Source organism: Phytophthora cinnamomi (assembly GCF_018691715.1).
Source record: "Phytophthora cinnamomi strain GKB4 chromosome Unknown Contig50, whole genome shotgun sequence".
NCBI lineage: Eukaryota > Oomycota > Peronosporomycetes > Peronosporales > Peronosporaceae > Phytophthora > Phytophthora cinnamomi.
The window spans coordinates 1,558,179-1,571,563 of record NW_027150983.1 but is presented as its reverse complement, the minus strand read 5'-3'; the positions used below and the strand labels follow the sequence as shown (position 1 = coordinate 1,571,563).

Sequence of the window (13,385 nt, the reverse complement as noted above, 5' to 3'; positions counted from 1 at the left end):
ATGTAATATTAGGCTGAGATGATGTACTCAGAGTACCACTGATATTTCCACTCACCGTAAGACCAGTTAGCGCACCAACGGAAGTGATATTAGGTTGAGCCGATGTATTTAAAGTACCATTAATGTTTCCACTCACCGTAAGACCGGTTAGCGTACCAACGGAAGTGATATTAGGCTGAGATGATGTACTCAGAGTACCACCAATGTTTCCACTCACCGTAAGACCGGTTAGCGTACCTAACGACGTGATATTAGGCTGGACTGCGGTTTGGATGGTTCCCGTAAGGTTTACAGATGATAGCGAATTGATACCAGTGATATTGCCCGATGCATCAAGTACCAGTGATTTCGATAAAGCTGCAGTGCCAGGTGTAATACCGATTACGTAGCTTGGCGCCGATGATACTGCTGCACCGTTAACAGTTAGACTTGAGCAACTTAGTGCTCCTAATCCGCTGAGTGATCCATCTGGGGCAACGACAAGAGCTACTCCAGGAGTTGCTGTTCCAGCTGTTATGCCCGTAATGTAGCTCAGTCGGTAATCATTAATACCGAGATATAGTGTTTGGGCGTATGCATATGTCAAGTATCCCGTCTGATCAAGCGAGAGGTAGAATGCTGGGTTATAGCAATTAGAAATGAATAATGGTGGTGGATAACTAAATCCTGTCATTTTTAGCCTCTCTTATATACGTCGAACGATTTTCTTAATCATGAGCTCTATTAGACTGAAGTCAAGTGGCGCGAGCCACGAGACAAAGTCTCTAATCCCGCTTATTCCTGACTATGGAGGTTCTCTGCCTAAGAAATACAAGGCTGAGTCGGTAGGTGATATCAAAGAGCTTGGAATCAAAAAGCTATTTAGAATGGTTATCCTTGGCCCATCGTTCTCAGGCAAGAACAACCTGGTTTTTCATATTCTAAAGCATTCACCTCATGTTTTCAGCCATCTTCACATCATCGCGAGGAATCCTCATCAAGAGCTGTACGACTATCTCAAGGACAAATTGGAAGGATTCATCACGTTTCATGAGACTCCTCCGCAAGTCGATGCCATCAGACACTCTCCAGGCAGCAAACCCGAACTTGTCATCATCGATGATTATTCAAACGATAAGAGTCTACAGAAGAACGTTTTCAGTCATTATTTCACGAGAGGTCGCCATCATAAGTTGAGTACGATATTTCTGAGCCACAGCTGGTTTGGTACTGACAAGATGATTCGTTTGAATACTGAGTATGTAGCGATACTGAGAGCTAACTCTCGTCGCGATCTAAAGCTACTAATAACCGATTTCAACATTCCTGGTCTCACGGAGGAAGGCATTCTGCATTATTATAATCGAGCTGTCGGGCGCGGAAAGGGCCAGATGCTGTTTTTCGATAGCGTTAGAGGTCAAATCCGTTATAACTTCGATACTGTCATTCACATCGAGGATAAAAAAAATTGGAACGATTAATCGCTTTGTTGTTCCATTAGTCGCTGATGCTTTTGTGAGCGACGATGCTGTGCCATATTACGCGATGATACACTTGATCCACACTCACAGATTTTCTGTACGCTCTTACGCTGATCAATTATTTCTCGGTTAGCCTGATAATAGGTGCGATACTGATTCCGAATGTGATCGCGATTATTAGCACGACGCTGGCGCTCATATTCACGTCTTTGCTCATTGGTTCTGTAAGCCCGCTGAGTATTGATAGAGTTTGGCGTCTGATCGAGTACCAGTTGCTCGAACTCAAATAGCTGATTTTGATTATCGATTTCATGCTCGCTTATCAAATGAATAGAAAATGCATCAACGCCATGTTGCTGAAATTGATAGAAGATAGAACATCCACCTCCATTTCCGTCGATCATTCGCCTAAAGTTGGTTTTGTGAGCACTCCAACGTTTTGATAACGACATCGTAGTGCTACCGATATAAATGATGCTTTCATCAGCATTGGTGATCTTATAAACGCGCCCAATCATTGTTGCCCCTGCACTTGTCCCTGATATATATTATATCAATATCATTTATCTATCAGAATTAAAATCAGTTGGTACATATAGCAATCATGAGCAATTTCGTCAAAATCGATAATACCTGCTTGGTTCAGAATAATTTGAACAATACTTGGAAGTACTCCTTCCCCGGTAGTAGCTGTAATTTCGATAATATTGAGGCTTCGATTCAATCGATTTCACTGTACAACTCCGAGTTCAACATCGATTCAGGGCAATTCGCTAACACCAGTTTCGCGATTGAAGTGCCTACTGCTGCTACCACTTCTACTATTAGTGTCAATCTCCAAGACGGATACTACTTGTACTCCGATATCAACCGAAACATACAAACGGCGCTGGTCGCAGCTGGAGCGTATCTGATTGATAGTAATGGAAACAATGTTTTCTACATTCAGATCGAAGAGAATTCAACCTATTATGCGTGCCAGCTTGATTGCTCAGCTACGCCCACATCGCTTCCAACTGGATACACGCGACCAGCAACGGGTCTGTATTCGACAACGGGAACTGGTCTCCCAACGACGACACGAGTTCCGCGTTTGATCATCAATAATGCCAATTTTGGTTCGATTCTTGGCTTTACAACAGGAACATATCCAAGTGCATCTCAGACGACTTCTACGAGTCTTCTGAGCAATACCATTCCAGCTATCAGCCCTTCTACGAGCTACATAGTTCGGTGTGACCTTATCAGGAATGACTTCGTGATTTCGGGAGATACGATGGCCTGTTTTGATAAAGGAAATGCTGGTATAGGTCAGCAGATTCAGTACTTCCCATCGCATGAAACTTGGTGCCAGACGCATGACGGCCCTCGGGCGAGTATTACCCTCTCGATATGGAACCAGAACAATCAACCAGTGAAATTTCGTGATAACAGCGTTAATATCATGCTTCTACTGCGTAAGAAACGAAGCTAAAAAAAATAAGTTTTTTTCTTCTTAGTACGATCACATAGTGAAAGATCCCCCGGTCTTGTTTTTACGCATAGAACGAAGTTTAGCCATATGAGCCTTAGCTTCAGGGGAACCCTTCGAAAACTTGGCTTTTCGCTTAGGTGCTAGACCTACTCCAAAGCGATGCTTGATACCCTTGCGGACACTGCTGATGAGCTCGTGATGTTCAGGCTTGGTTGCCTTAGAGTGTAGGAAACGCTCGCCCTCATCGATGACGTCAGTGATGATCCCCTTTGTCTTAGCATATCGGAGGGCATTGCCCGCATGTCGCTTGACATCTGCGAAACTAACGCGACCTCCTTCCTCATCACTATCATAATTGTCTACACCGATTCCGGTAAGAGACTTTAGACCTGCTCTAACAGGCACAGAAGCTTCAGGAGCACCAACTGCGGTAGCAAGAGCTGGAATGGCAGCATCAGCAGCCTTACTTAGTAGTCCTGAGTCTTTGGCGAATTTGAAACCAGACTTGATTCCCGACCAAATCTTACTCCAGATAGAGCCTCCCCGAGCCTCCTTGTACCCTTTCTTAATTTCATGCTTCGTGATGTGAAGCCGGACGCCACGACCGCCCTTTTTGGCTTTTAACGCCTTCTCATGAGATTCAGGGTGCAAGTGTAATTTGGCACCTGTTCCAGCCAGCTCGGCTGCTGTAAGCGATAGCTTGCCAGATTTGACAGCTTTACGTAGCTTATGTGCGGGGACACCGCTTGAGATGATAAGTTCACGGTACATGATCGTAGTATATTTAACTCAGATTTTTAAAGCACAACGATATTTAAATTATAAAATCGTTTGAATATGTCCATTCTATTTTTTGCTTGCAATATAGATAGAGGAGCGACCATATGCCGCAATAAGAACCATGAGCTGATTGAGTTTGAATTTCGTTGTATCTCATTGAGCCCAAGTTTATAGGAGGACCTTCCCCCATACTATCGAAATACGTTCCATCAACAACGCAGACCCAATGACCTATTGATTGGTTTGGCTTGCGTAGTAGAATCAGAAATGATCCTTTCCTTGGGAGAGCCGACTTGATCTCATTCGACTCGTAGATGTGATCAAGATGGATATCCAGCTGCTTCGCTAAAGATATTAAATCGTGATCAGAGGAGACTGGTTTGACTAAGTTCATTTAATTATTTTTCGTAGATCCTATATCGAGAGCTATATAAGTGCTCTCAACAAGTATGTCGGAAACTCAACTCGCCGATCAATTTCTATATCAGTCTTCGCTGAAGAGCGACCCGGCCGTCAAGGTCAGTTCACGCAAGCGCGTTCCGTATGTGATCGATCTAAATCAGGGTTCATACGCGAATGGCGTTATTACAATCGATGCTACTGCTCAGCTCAATGGGGCGGAGGGTTTCGCATGCCTTCGCGATGCGTACGTTGTAATCCCTTACAAAGTTAGCATGAAGAACACCCACGCAAGTACTACACTTGCATCTGTAGCCAACCGTCTATCTGTTGGTCTTAAATGTGGTGTTTGGAATGTTATCGATGGTATGTCTCTCGAGCTCAATGGTAAGTCTGTCATTAGCATGAGTGAGTACAAATTATTTGCTAACAACCTACGAGCTCAGGCGGAGACTTCGCTCGACTATGTAAATAAGCATGGTGCAGAAGATTTCCTTTTCCCTGATAGCTCGGGCTCGTTGTTATTCACATCTGGTGCCAGTAGTCTCTATGGTGATGGCTACAGCGCTACTGCTGCGGATATTACTCCAGCTCTTGGGACGTCTTCTACCGGCGCTGCTTCGTACCCTGTAAATGATGGATTCGTCAAGCGTCTTCTAAGCAACCCTCCAGTAGCTGGTGGTCAGAACACGAACGGATGGGCTACTATCGCATCGGGTGCTGCTAATACGATCGCTAACCAGTTTGGACGTGGTGCTTTTGTACCTGGTTCAACTGCTGCAGGTGCTGTTGCAGGAACGTGGAACTATATGCTTAAGATCAAACTCGTCGATCTTCACCCGATTTTCAAGGAGTTGGACCTCATGGCTAACCCCCAGATCAAGCTTCGTTTCCGAGTGAATCAGGGTGCGTCCGTCATCACACTTGGTGCGACTAAGTCAATGACTCTATCATCAACTACACTTGTTTCGGGTCAGAGCTGTCCTATTATGGTAGCATCTGCTGCTGGCTCTGCTCCGAACTCAGGTGTGTTTAATGCTACGACCGCAGGCCAAATCTCGGTTGCGTGGGGTGCGATTACAAACTCCCTGGAGCCTACTATTGATTCTACATACTTCCCATTCACGACTACCCGTCTCTATGTTCCGTTCCTTGATCTTGAGAACCCCCAAGCTATCATCAGTAAGCCTAACAAGACTATCAGATATATGGACTACTACGCGCAGTGGTTTTACCAGCGAGCTGGCACTGGTGTATCTTCTACTCAGCTAAATACTGCGTTTGACCTACAGCTGTCGGCAAGCCTGAAAAACGCTAAGGTAGTTGCTCTACTTCCATTCGCAGAGACCTCTTCAGGCAACTTCAATGCCTCTACCATTCAGCAATTCCAAAGTTGCTTCGATAGCGCTCCTTGGACCGTCCAGCCTGGTTCGTCGATTCGTAATTTCAATGTACGTATTGGTAGTCAGCAAGTGTTTGATATCAGTTATGACTATGATTTCCAAGATTTCATTAATGAGTTCTCTAAGCTCGGCTCGATCAATGGTGACCAAACAAAGGAGTTATCGAACGGCCTTATTGACTACCAAACCTGGCAGCAGACTAACCGTGTCCTCGTAGCCGATGTGTCACGTTTGACCGAGAAGGATGTTCCTCAGAGTATCCAGGTAATGGGGACGAACGCCTCGACACAAGGCTGCAACATGTTAGTTCTTGTTGGATTCGAGAACGAGATGACGTTTAATAGACTCACAGGTGAAGTGATCGAATATTCTGCTAACTAAGTTCTCGTTTGTAGGATCGAACGATTATATAATCGCCTTTCTTGAACATAATTCTATCATCATTAGTCTTGACTAATAGGAGCGTCTTACCTGACCCACGAGCGATTTGCTTAACTTTTATATCGATACTAACCTGGGACACGAGTAAGTGTAAGACTCCTCTATCTGTGAAGTTATTCATAGTTATGCTAATGATTGATTTGCTTTTACTAAGATCATGAATGCCCATAATTAAATATTATTTTTCAAATATTTCCTGATGCCTATCTATATAGATAGACTGGATAATAATCATGAGTTCATTAACGTTTGATAAGCATAAAGGAAAGGTTATTGAAGATGTATATGCTTCTGATCCAGGCTACTGTCGTTGGCTGCTGAATCAAAAGATTCTAATTGATTCGAACCCTGCGATTGCTGAGTTTATTAAGAGCAAATTCACTAATGATGACGGGTCGTTCCTAATGACGTGGGGAAAGCACAAAGGGAAGACTATCCAACAGATCTATTCATTCGATTGTGGATACATCGATTGGCTAAAGAAGAATGACTTTGTTAATGAGAAGATGCCCAAGTTGTTAGCTGCTCTAAATGAGCTCTAAGCTAATGGTATTTTTTTTTAAAAATAGAGCCTTGTTAGCTTGATAAAAAAATATTTACAATTTATGTGTGCTTCAATAGCCACGCTCTATCCATTGCTGATAGGTGTCTTCTTTCCCTAAAGGGGTCAATACCATGCTTCGGGATATGATATTCAGTTGTAAATGATTTATAATCCGGATGATGGCTCTCAATATGACAAAATGGCTTATTAGGTGCCTTTTTACATTTCCTGCCTGAACTTGGAATAATATATTCACACATAATTATGGTTGGATCGTTGGATCGTATATATGATTATTTATATCTTTATATTTTATCTATCAGGATGGATCGTTCTTTATATTTGAAAAACTGGCAGTCATTTGTGCATTAGCTGAAACAATATTTAGAAGTATTGTAGCGTCTGAAAAATAAGAGAATGCTCCTTCGCATCAGAAGATATCGAGAGGTCTTGCCCATTTTTTGACTACTTTTGGTATTCGACGGTTATATTACCTGTAGGTGGTAATATATTCGTTGAAAAAAAACGGGCGGTCATTTGTGGTATAATTCAACTACTGACTTCCCAACAAGCTCAGCGCACCACCCTCGACTTGGCTACTGCGACGAATCGCAGCAGTTGGCTCCGGATGAGCACTTGGCAGCTGAGAGTCCTTGGTCTGAGCCTTCGATTCACTCAGGGAAGCTTCAGTTTTGCTCTCCGCGGGCACACCTTGACTCAGACCTTCATCAACACGAGCGCTCGGCTGAGTGCCCGCTCCACCACCTTGATCCGTCCCAGACCTCTTCGTCTCAGGTGAATCCGGCGGCGGCACAACATTTCCCGGCTTCGGTGGGGTCTCAGATTCAGCGCTTGGCTCAGCTTCTCTTGACGCTTCCGCTTCAGCGCTGAGGTCCGGGGCTTCAGAAGTCGATCGTTTCGACTTGGACTTCTCAGCCTCCTGCGACACCACCTCGGCCGGCAATCCAGCAACTCTCAGACTCCGCCTCAGCGAAGTCTCGCTCTTCTCACCACTTGTGTTGCAGACACTTGAACTAGCTTCAGTCGACATAGCTGACGTCGTCCGTCCAAAGTCGTTTCCTGATCCGGGCACGCGCACCAGTTATGGCGAGGTGCGGGCCAATTCCCGGCTTTCCAGATCGAACCTAGAATAAACGTAGACCGCCGAACGTCGGACTAGAACTCAGAAGGCTGAGAGTCTTGGGGTCTCAGCTGAAATACCTCAGCTGAGCCCAACAACGGCTCGGATGAAACTTCCCAGCTCCGGTCCTTGGTCAGGCGCGGCGTGTGCACCTCCCTTGCGATCCCCTTGACGGTTCTTCCTAGGGCTACGCTTTGGGCCCAGACGTCAACCAGCCACAGCAACCTTGTTCCCACTTCGGATGTCTCCAGCGCTCTCCAAACGAAACCTGCTCCCCACTCAACAGGTCTCAGCTCGCACGTGTCCAATCCAATCTGCCCCGGGTTTTCTCCAATACAAAACACGACACTCCACACGTAACTTGTCCACCTCTTCCGAGACCTTGGACCTGGTCTCCGTAGCTTCTTCACTTCCTCCGGTGGCTCCAGCTGAGAGCCGCTTCCACAGGTCTTCACTCGCCCCTCAGACCTAGAGTGGCCCCGAGAAAATTGGCTCGGTTTGAGCCTGTCCGTAGTCTGGGTTCTCGCTCTGCACCCAGGGACGCCCGCGCACCACGCTCCAAAATGAGCGAAATTCAGCAACCGCACTGAGGACTTGAGCCTATCTCAGCCCCCGCGTAGTCGCTCCGCCGAAACCTCAGGAGAGTCACTTACTCCCCGAAAATACGAAATACGTGTCGGTAATGTCGTCCAGATCACGTAATAATATAAAATAGCTAATTAAGCTCCTCCTCACACCGAGGCGCACCCAAAAAGACCATATGGGGTTGAGTTTTGATGGAACCGGTCCTCGGCACCCTTTTACACAAGGAAACACTCCCAATTGCGTCCTTCGGGCAAATTCGACCCTGATTCAATTATTACACACACAAACAAAGACCTATCAAGTGGGGGCACACAGCGCCGTTCAGAGAGCACCCACAAAGGGTGCTAAGACCATCCTGAGAGCTGCCAGTGTGCCTAAGGCATTCGGCGCTTCAACCTGAGTTTTAGCCAATAATGGACCGAGCTCAGCAAAATCCAGCGTGGTCAGGCGTGGGTTCAGCAGATCTTCAACGAAGCTTCAGTGATGAGTGGCTGATCCCCGGTGACTCATTGGTCGAAAGTGTGTCGTACCCGGGTACAGCTGGTCCCATCCCGGCTGAGATCTGGGCGAGCCTCGTCACAGATTTATTGCAGATTCTTGTGAAACATCGCGGGAACATCTGAATAAATTGCGCTCGGTTTTTAACAAGTTTCGCAAACTGGCGAGTTTGCGGACTCACAGCAGAACAGCCGACGGCGGAGCATTGGCTCACTATCCGGTGTTTAGTAGCCCTATTAAAGCCTTTGCGGATGCTACGGACGGGCTTGGTGGGCAAAAGTATCCCACCCTCGTTATTTCTGTTGCTGTACTTCGGTCTGTCCAGAGATCACTACAGAACGACAAGTTTTCGAGCCAATTATTCGATCTATCGGTGATGAAGAATATAAGCATCGTGTCGAGACGCTGATGCAGACAATCCGGTGAACTGGCATCAATCTCTTCTCCGATAAATTGAAAGACAAGCTACTTGAGCTACTCTGGATTTCGGCGTTGGACCCACGATCAGCGGAGTTCAAACATCTCAGCCGGGACGAAGCATCTCTTGCACGAACGCACCTGAAAATGGCTGCTTTTCAGATGGCTAAGGACATGAGTGAGGCCAAAGAAAACGAAAGTAGGCATGGACAGCATTCAAATCGGTCGACACCTCACTCAAGCGCCAAAAAGGAGAACCTAGCTTGGCTGGTATATGTGTTTTCAGGCGGGATGGAGGAATGTAATACAGAAGAGCTCACCGCTGCCGATGAAAAGCTGCAAGAGAAGTGCGAGTCCGAGTTAACGCTCTATTTGAGCGATGCACACGGCACTCCTGTCACAACGAACCCATTGGAGTGGTGGACAAAGGATCGGAGAAGTAAGTATCCCATTCTAGCTTCACTCGCACGAAAGTGGGTAGGATGTATTGCAACATCTGTGCCATCTGAGCGTGCTTTCTGAAAAATCGGGAACGTGGTCACTACAAAACGCTGTTCACTAGATCCTGAAACTGTTCGCGACATTTTGTTTGTCTGCGAAAACTATGAGGAGGTATATGACAATTTATCTAGCGAGGACAGTGTCGATGGAGATGATGCATAGGTTCATAGCAAGAACCGGTAGTTATTGCATCTGAGTCTTGATGACGAGATGCAGTCAGACTAGCTTTGCTAATCAATGTTTATCTGGCGTTGCTGCTAATCCTAATTACGGTACCTCTATTATATTTGTATCGGTGGTAAGTGGCCAAGTCGCCGGAGCAGCCGGAGCAGGAGCTGAGTGCGCAGTTCGTGGAGAACTTCGCCAAGAACACCATCGTCAAGGACGACCAGAATGAGGAGCAGCCGAAGTTCGAGATGTCCGAGTACAAGCAAGGAGGTTAACGGCGAGCTGCAGCCGGAGCCGTTCCTAGTCGCGAACCCGAACCGGTTCGTGCTGTTCCTGATTCAAGAGCACGACGTGTGGCAGATGTACAAGAAGACCGAGGCCTCGTTCTGGACGGCCGAGGAGCTGGGCCAGGTGCACGACCTCAAGGACTGGGCCAACCTGACGGACAACGAGCGGTTCTTCATCCAGCACGTGCTGGCCTTCTTCGCCGCCAGCGACGGCATCGTGAACGAGAACCTTGTCATGAACTTCAGCAACGAAGTGCAGGTGCCCGAGGTCCGCTGCTTGTACGGCTTCCAGATCGCCATCGAGAACATCCACGCCGAGGTGTACTCGCTGCTCATTGTTACCTACATCAAGGACGCGATGGAGAAGAACCACCTGCTGCGTGCCATCGAGACGATCCCGAGCGTCAAGAAAAAAGCGCACTGGGCGCTCAAGTGGTGCGACCCGCGAGTGTCATCGTACCGGGAGCGTCTGCTGGCGTTCGCTGTCGTGGAGGGCATCTTCTTCTCGGGCTCCTTCTGCTCCATCTTCTGGCTCAAGAAGCGCGGCCTCATGCCTGGTCTGAGCTTCTCCCGAGCGGATCCGGCCGACGCCATTCAATGAAACAACTCCAAATGTTTAACCAATGAATACAGTTTTCGTTATCGTACGTAACGTTTACGTAAAATGACATTCTAACCAAACGTGAGGCGAATGTAGCACTTCTTGGACTTGTTGCTCGACTTCGTTGACACCGACATGGAGGTTTTTGATGAATGACCGCGACGGTGCCTCGGCGAAGCAACGATGCCATAATTCATCTCCATGATGAGCCTTTCATTTGCTCTTGCAAATAGCAACTTGCACATGCAAGGTGCTTCCCGCGCGGCGACATTTTCCCTTCTCTTTACATTTAACGCAGTACATATCAGAGCTCGTAATCGGGTACCCGAGCCCGGGTAAAATGCTTACCCGGCCGGGTATACCCGAACTTCGGGTAGGGTGAGGGTACCCGAAATTATCCTCGGCTACCCGTGCACTCGTCATGATACCTACTGAGCTGGAGGAGAAGTTTGTGCAGGCGTGCACGGAAGGTAACTTCGAGGTGTGCCGATCCAGCGCGGTAGATCTGCAGACTCGGTACGCGGTTTTCAGTGAACCTGTTCAAGAGCTGTTTGGATACGCCTTCTCTTGTGCGCCGCACATTTATCAAAATCTGGAACAAATCGGTCAACATTTATCAGAACCTGGAACAAAAAGCTGATTGGTTAAAAATGAGTGGTACGACAGCTCACCCATGACACGCTCACTACAACAGCCACACCACAAGAAGGCCGTACGCCTGTACTCGAAGCTGACTACAAAAGGCGCGGGGCCGGGGACGGAGCCCTCCGATGGTGTGTGCGTGACGCAGAAGCCGCCCAGGATAGGTCCGTGACAAGGCCCGTCGAGGAGAATTCCGTAGGGAAGCCCTCATCGACCAAAGATGACCTTGGGTGAGCCAGCGACGACGAAGGCCCTCGGCGTGAGTGCAATGGTGTAGATCGGCGTGGATGTGTTTGACGACATGGTGAGCGCCGCGCTGGATACTGCGGAGCATGATGCCATGGAGGGCCTCGTTGAGCAGGAGTCCTGAACCGTAGGCCGCTGGAATAGGAAGGATTCCAATCCCGCGATCGGAATCGAGATGACCTGAATTCCAGGTGACTGTGCCATGCAGGGGGCTTTGTATTAAGCAACGAAGCAGGTTAAAGTACAGTGTGTCATGATGTAAGAGAAGTCAGTGTTGAAGTAAACGTAGCTAATAGATAATTAATTCAGTTAGATCTAGTATGTATTCAATGGCTAAACTAATCTGATGCAGCGTCTTTTGTAGCCTTCGCGTCATGCAACTATCTTTGTTAGCTGTAGTACAGGTGAGCTACGTTGCAGGCAGCAGAAGGACTACCCCCGAAAACGTATTGACCTCCGACGATTGCCGTATTATTATGAAATATGGTATAACCACATCGCAAGCCAGCTCCGATGTACCGCGCGCACCTCGCGAGCTATCGGTCCGCTGCGTGGGCCTACGGACAGCGTGTCATTGTAGTTGGCCGGTATGAGCACATATACAAATAGCCCAAGTCCGAGTCGCTAAGGTACGTACTGACGAGCAAGCTATCACTTACATGTAAATGGCGCCGCAGTTGGTAGTTGAGCAAATGATGACTGCCGCGACGCGCGAGCACGTGACCTTTCGATTATAATACTCCATGGCTCCGTATGTAGCAACAGAAGCAATGTCCCCTAGTGTCCATTTAGCGGATTAGAGGTTTGATATTTGGGAGTTCCTCAAACACTTCCAACGGATCGAAAAAAACTGCGGAATGCCTAGTTCAAATGGATAGTCGATCCGCTGTTTGCAAATAGAGGTACGCGGTTCTGGCCCTAAGTTTCCTTACCGTGCTACCATAACTTAAACTCTGTCGCCCTACCGTATTTTTACGTTTTTTGTATATGAAAACCCGATCTGTCGTATCACTCATTTTTAACCAATCAGCTTTTTGTTCCAGGTTCTGATAAATGTTGACCGATTCGTTCCAGGTTTTGATAAATATCCTACAACCGCTTTGCCTTTGTTATAGATATAGCCAGCTTCTCCGTGTTATTTTCATCCCAAGAAACGACAACGATTGTACAAGACGCTGGGAGAGCACCAGTTCTTTCAGTGCTTCACCAACCCGATCGACTGTATCATCTACTAAACCGTGTGCAGGCCGTACTCGCTCGCACAAAAAGCAGAAAACAAGTTCCGCTTCATTCATTGTGGGTGCTGCAGACTTGTGCTCTTCGGACGAGAGCGATGACGAAAATGCACCATGCGTAGATCTTGATGAGCAAAAGGAGTTCGACAAATATATGAGCTGCTCCCTAGGTAAAGACGGCAAAACCAACCTCGACATATTGGAATGGTAGAACTCCACAGGTAAACCAGCATATCCGAAGCTTGCGATGGTGGCAAGGGCGATACTGTGCATTCCGGCGTCAAGCGCCGTTTCGGAAAGCAATTTCTCCACTGCGGGAACCGTAATGTGTAAATCGCGGAATTCCCTCAATCCATCGATGCTAGATGATATTCTCGTAGTGAGATCTAATAGCGATCTCATCGACTGGGACTAAAGATGAACTCACCATATTTTGCACATTTTGTTTTGAATGGCTCTGTTTGTATATAACGGGCCGGGTAAAGTTCGGGTACCCGAACGGTGCTGTCGGGCGGGTGCGGGTACCAGGAGTGAACAAGAGGAGCGATCGGGCGGGTGCGGGT

At 47.3% G+C, this 13,385-nt stretch overlaps 3 protein-coding genes across 3 annotated transcripts; 2 read left to right on the top strand and 1 right to left on the bottom strand.

Moving 5' to 3' along the window:
* Window positions 1–4,163: 4,163 nt before the first annotated feature.
* IUM83_06756 (uncharacterized protein) lies at window positions 4,164–5,897 on the top strand (the record flags this gene model as incomplete). The annotated part of the gene is made up of 2 exons (XM_067930987.1): window positions 4,164–4,757; window positions 4,857–5,897. The coding sequence occupies 2 exons, from the start codon at window positions 4,164–4,166 to the stop codon at window positions 5,895–5,897; spliced, it is 1,635 nt and encodes a 544-aa protein (XP_067789756.1).
* A 1,157-nt stretch (window positions 5,898–7,054) lies between these two features.
* IUM83_06755 (uncharacterized protein) lies at window positions 7,055–7,552 on the bottom strand (the record flags this gene model as incomplete). The annotated part of the gene is made up of 1 exon (XM_067930986.1): window positions 7,055–7,552. The coding sequence occupies one exon, from the start codon at window positions 7,550–7,552 to the stop codon at window positions 7,055–7,057; it is 498 nt and encodes a 165-aa protein (XP_067789625.1).
* Window positions 7,553–10,036: 2,484 nt separating this feature from the next.
* IUM83_06754 (ribonucleoside-diphosphate reductase small chain) lies at window positions 10,037–10,699 on the top strand (the record flags this gene model as incomplete). Its single annotated transcript, XM_067930985.1, has 1 exon — window positions 10,037–10,699. The coding sequence occupies one exon, from the start codon at window positions 10,037–10,039 to the stop codon at window positions 10,697–10,699; it is 663 nt and encodes a 220-aa protein (XP_067789755.1).
* Between the last annotated feature and the right edge of the window lie 2,686 nt (window positions 10,700–13,385).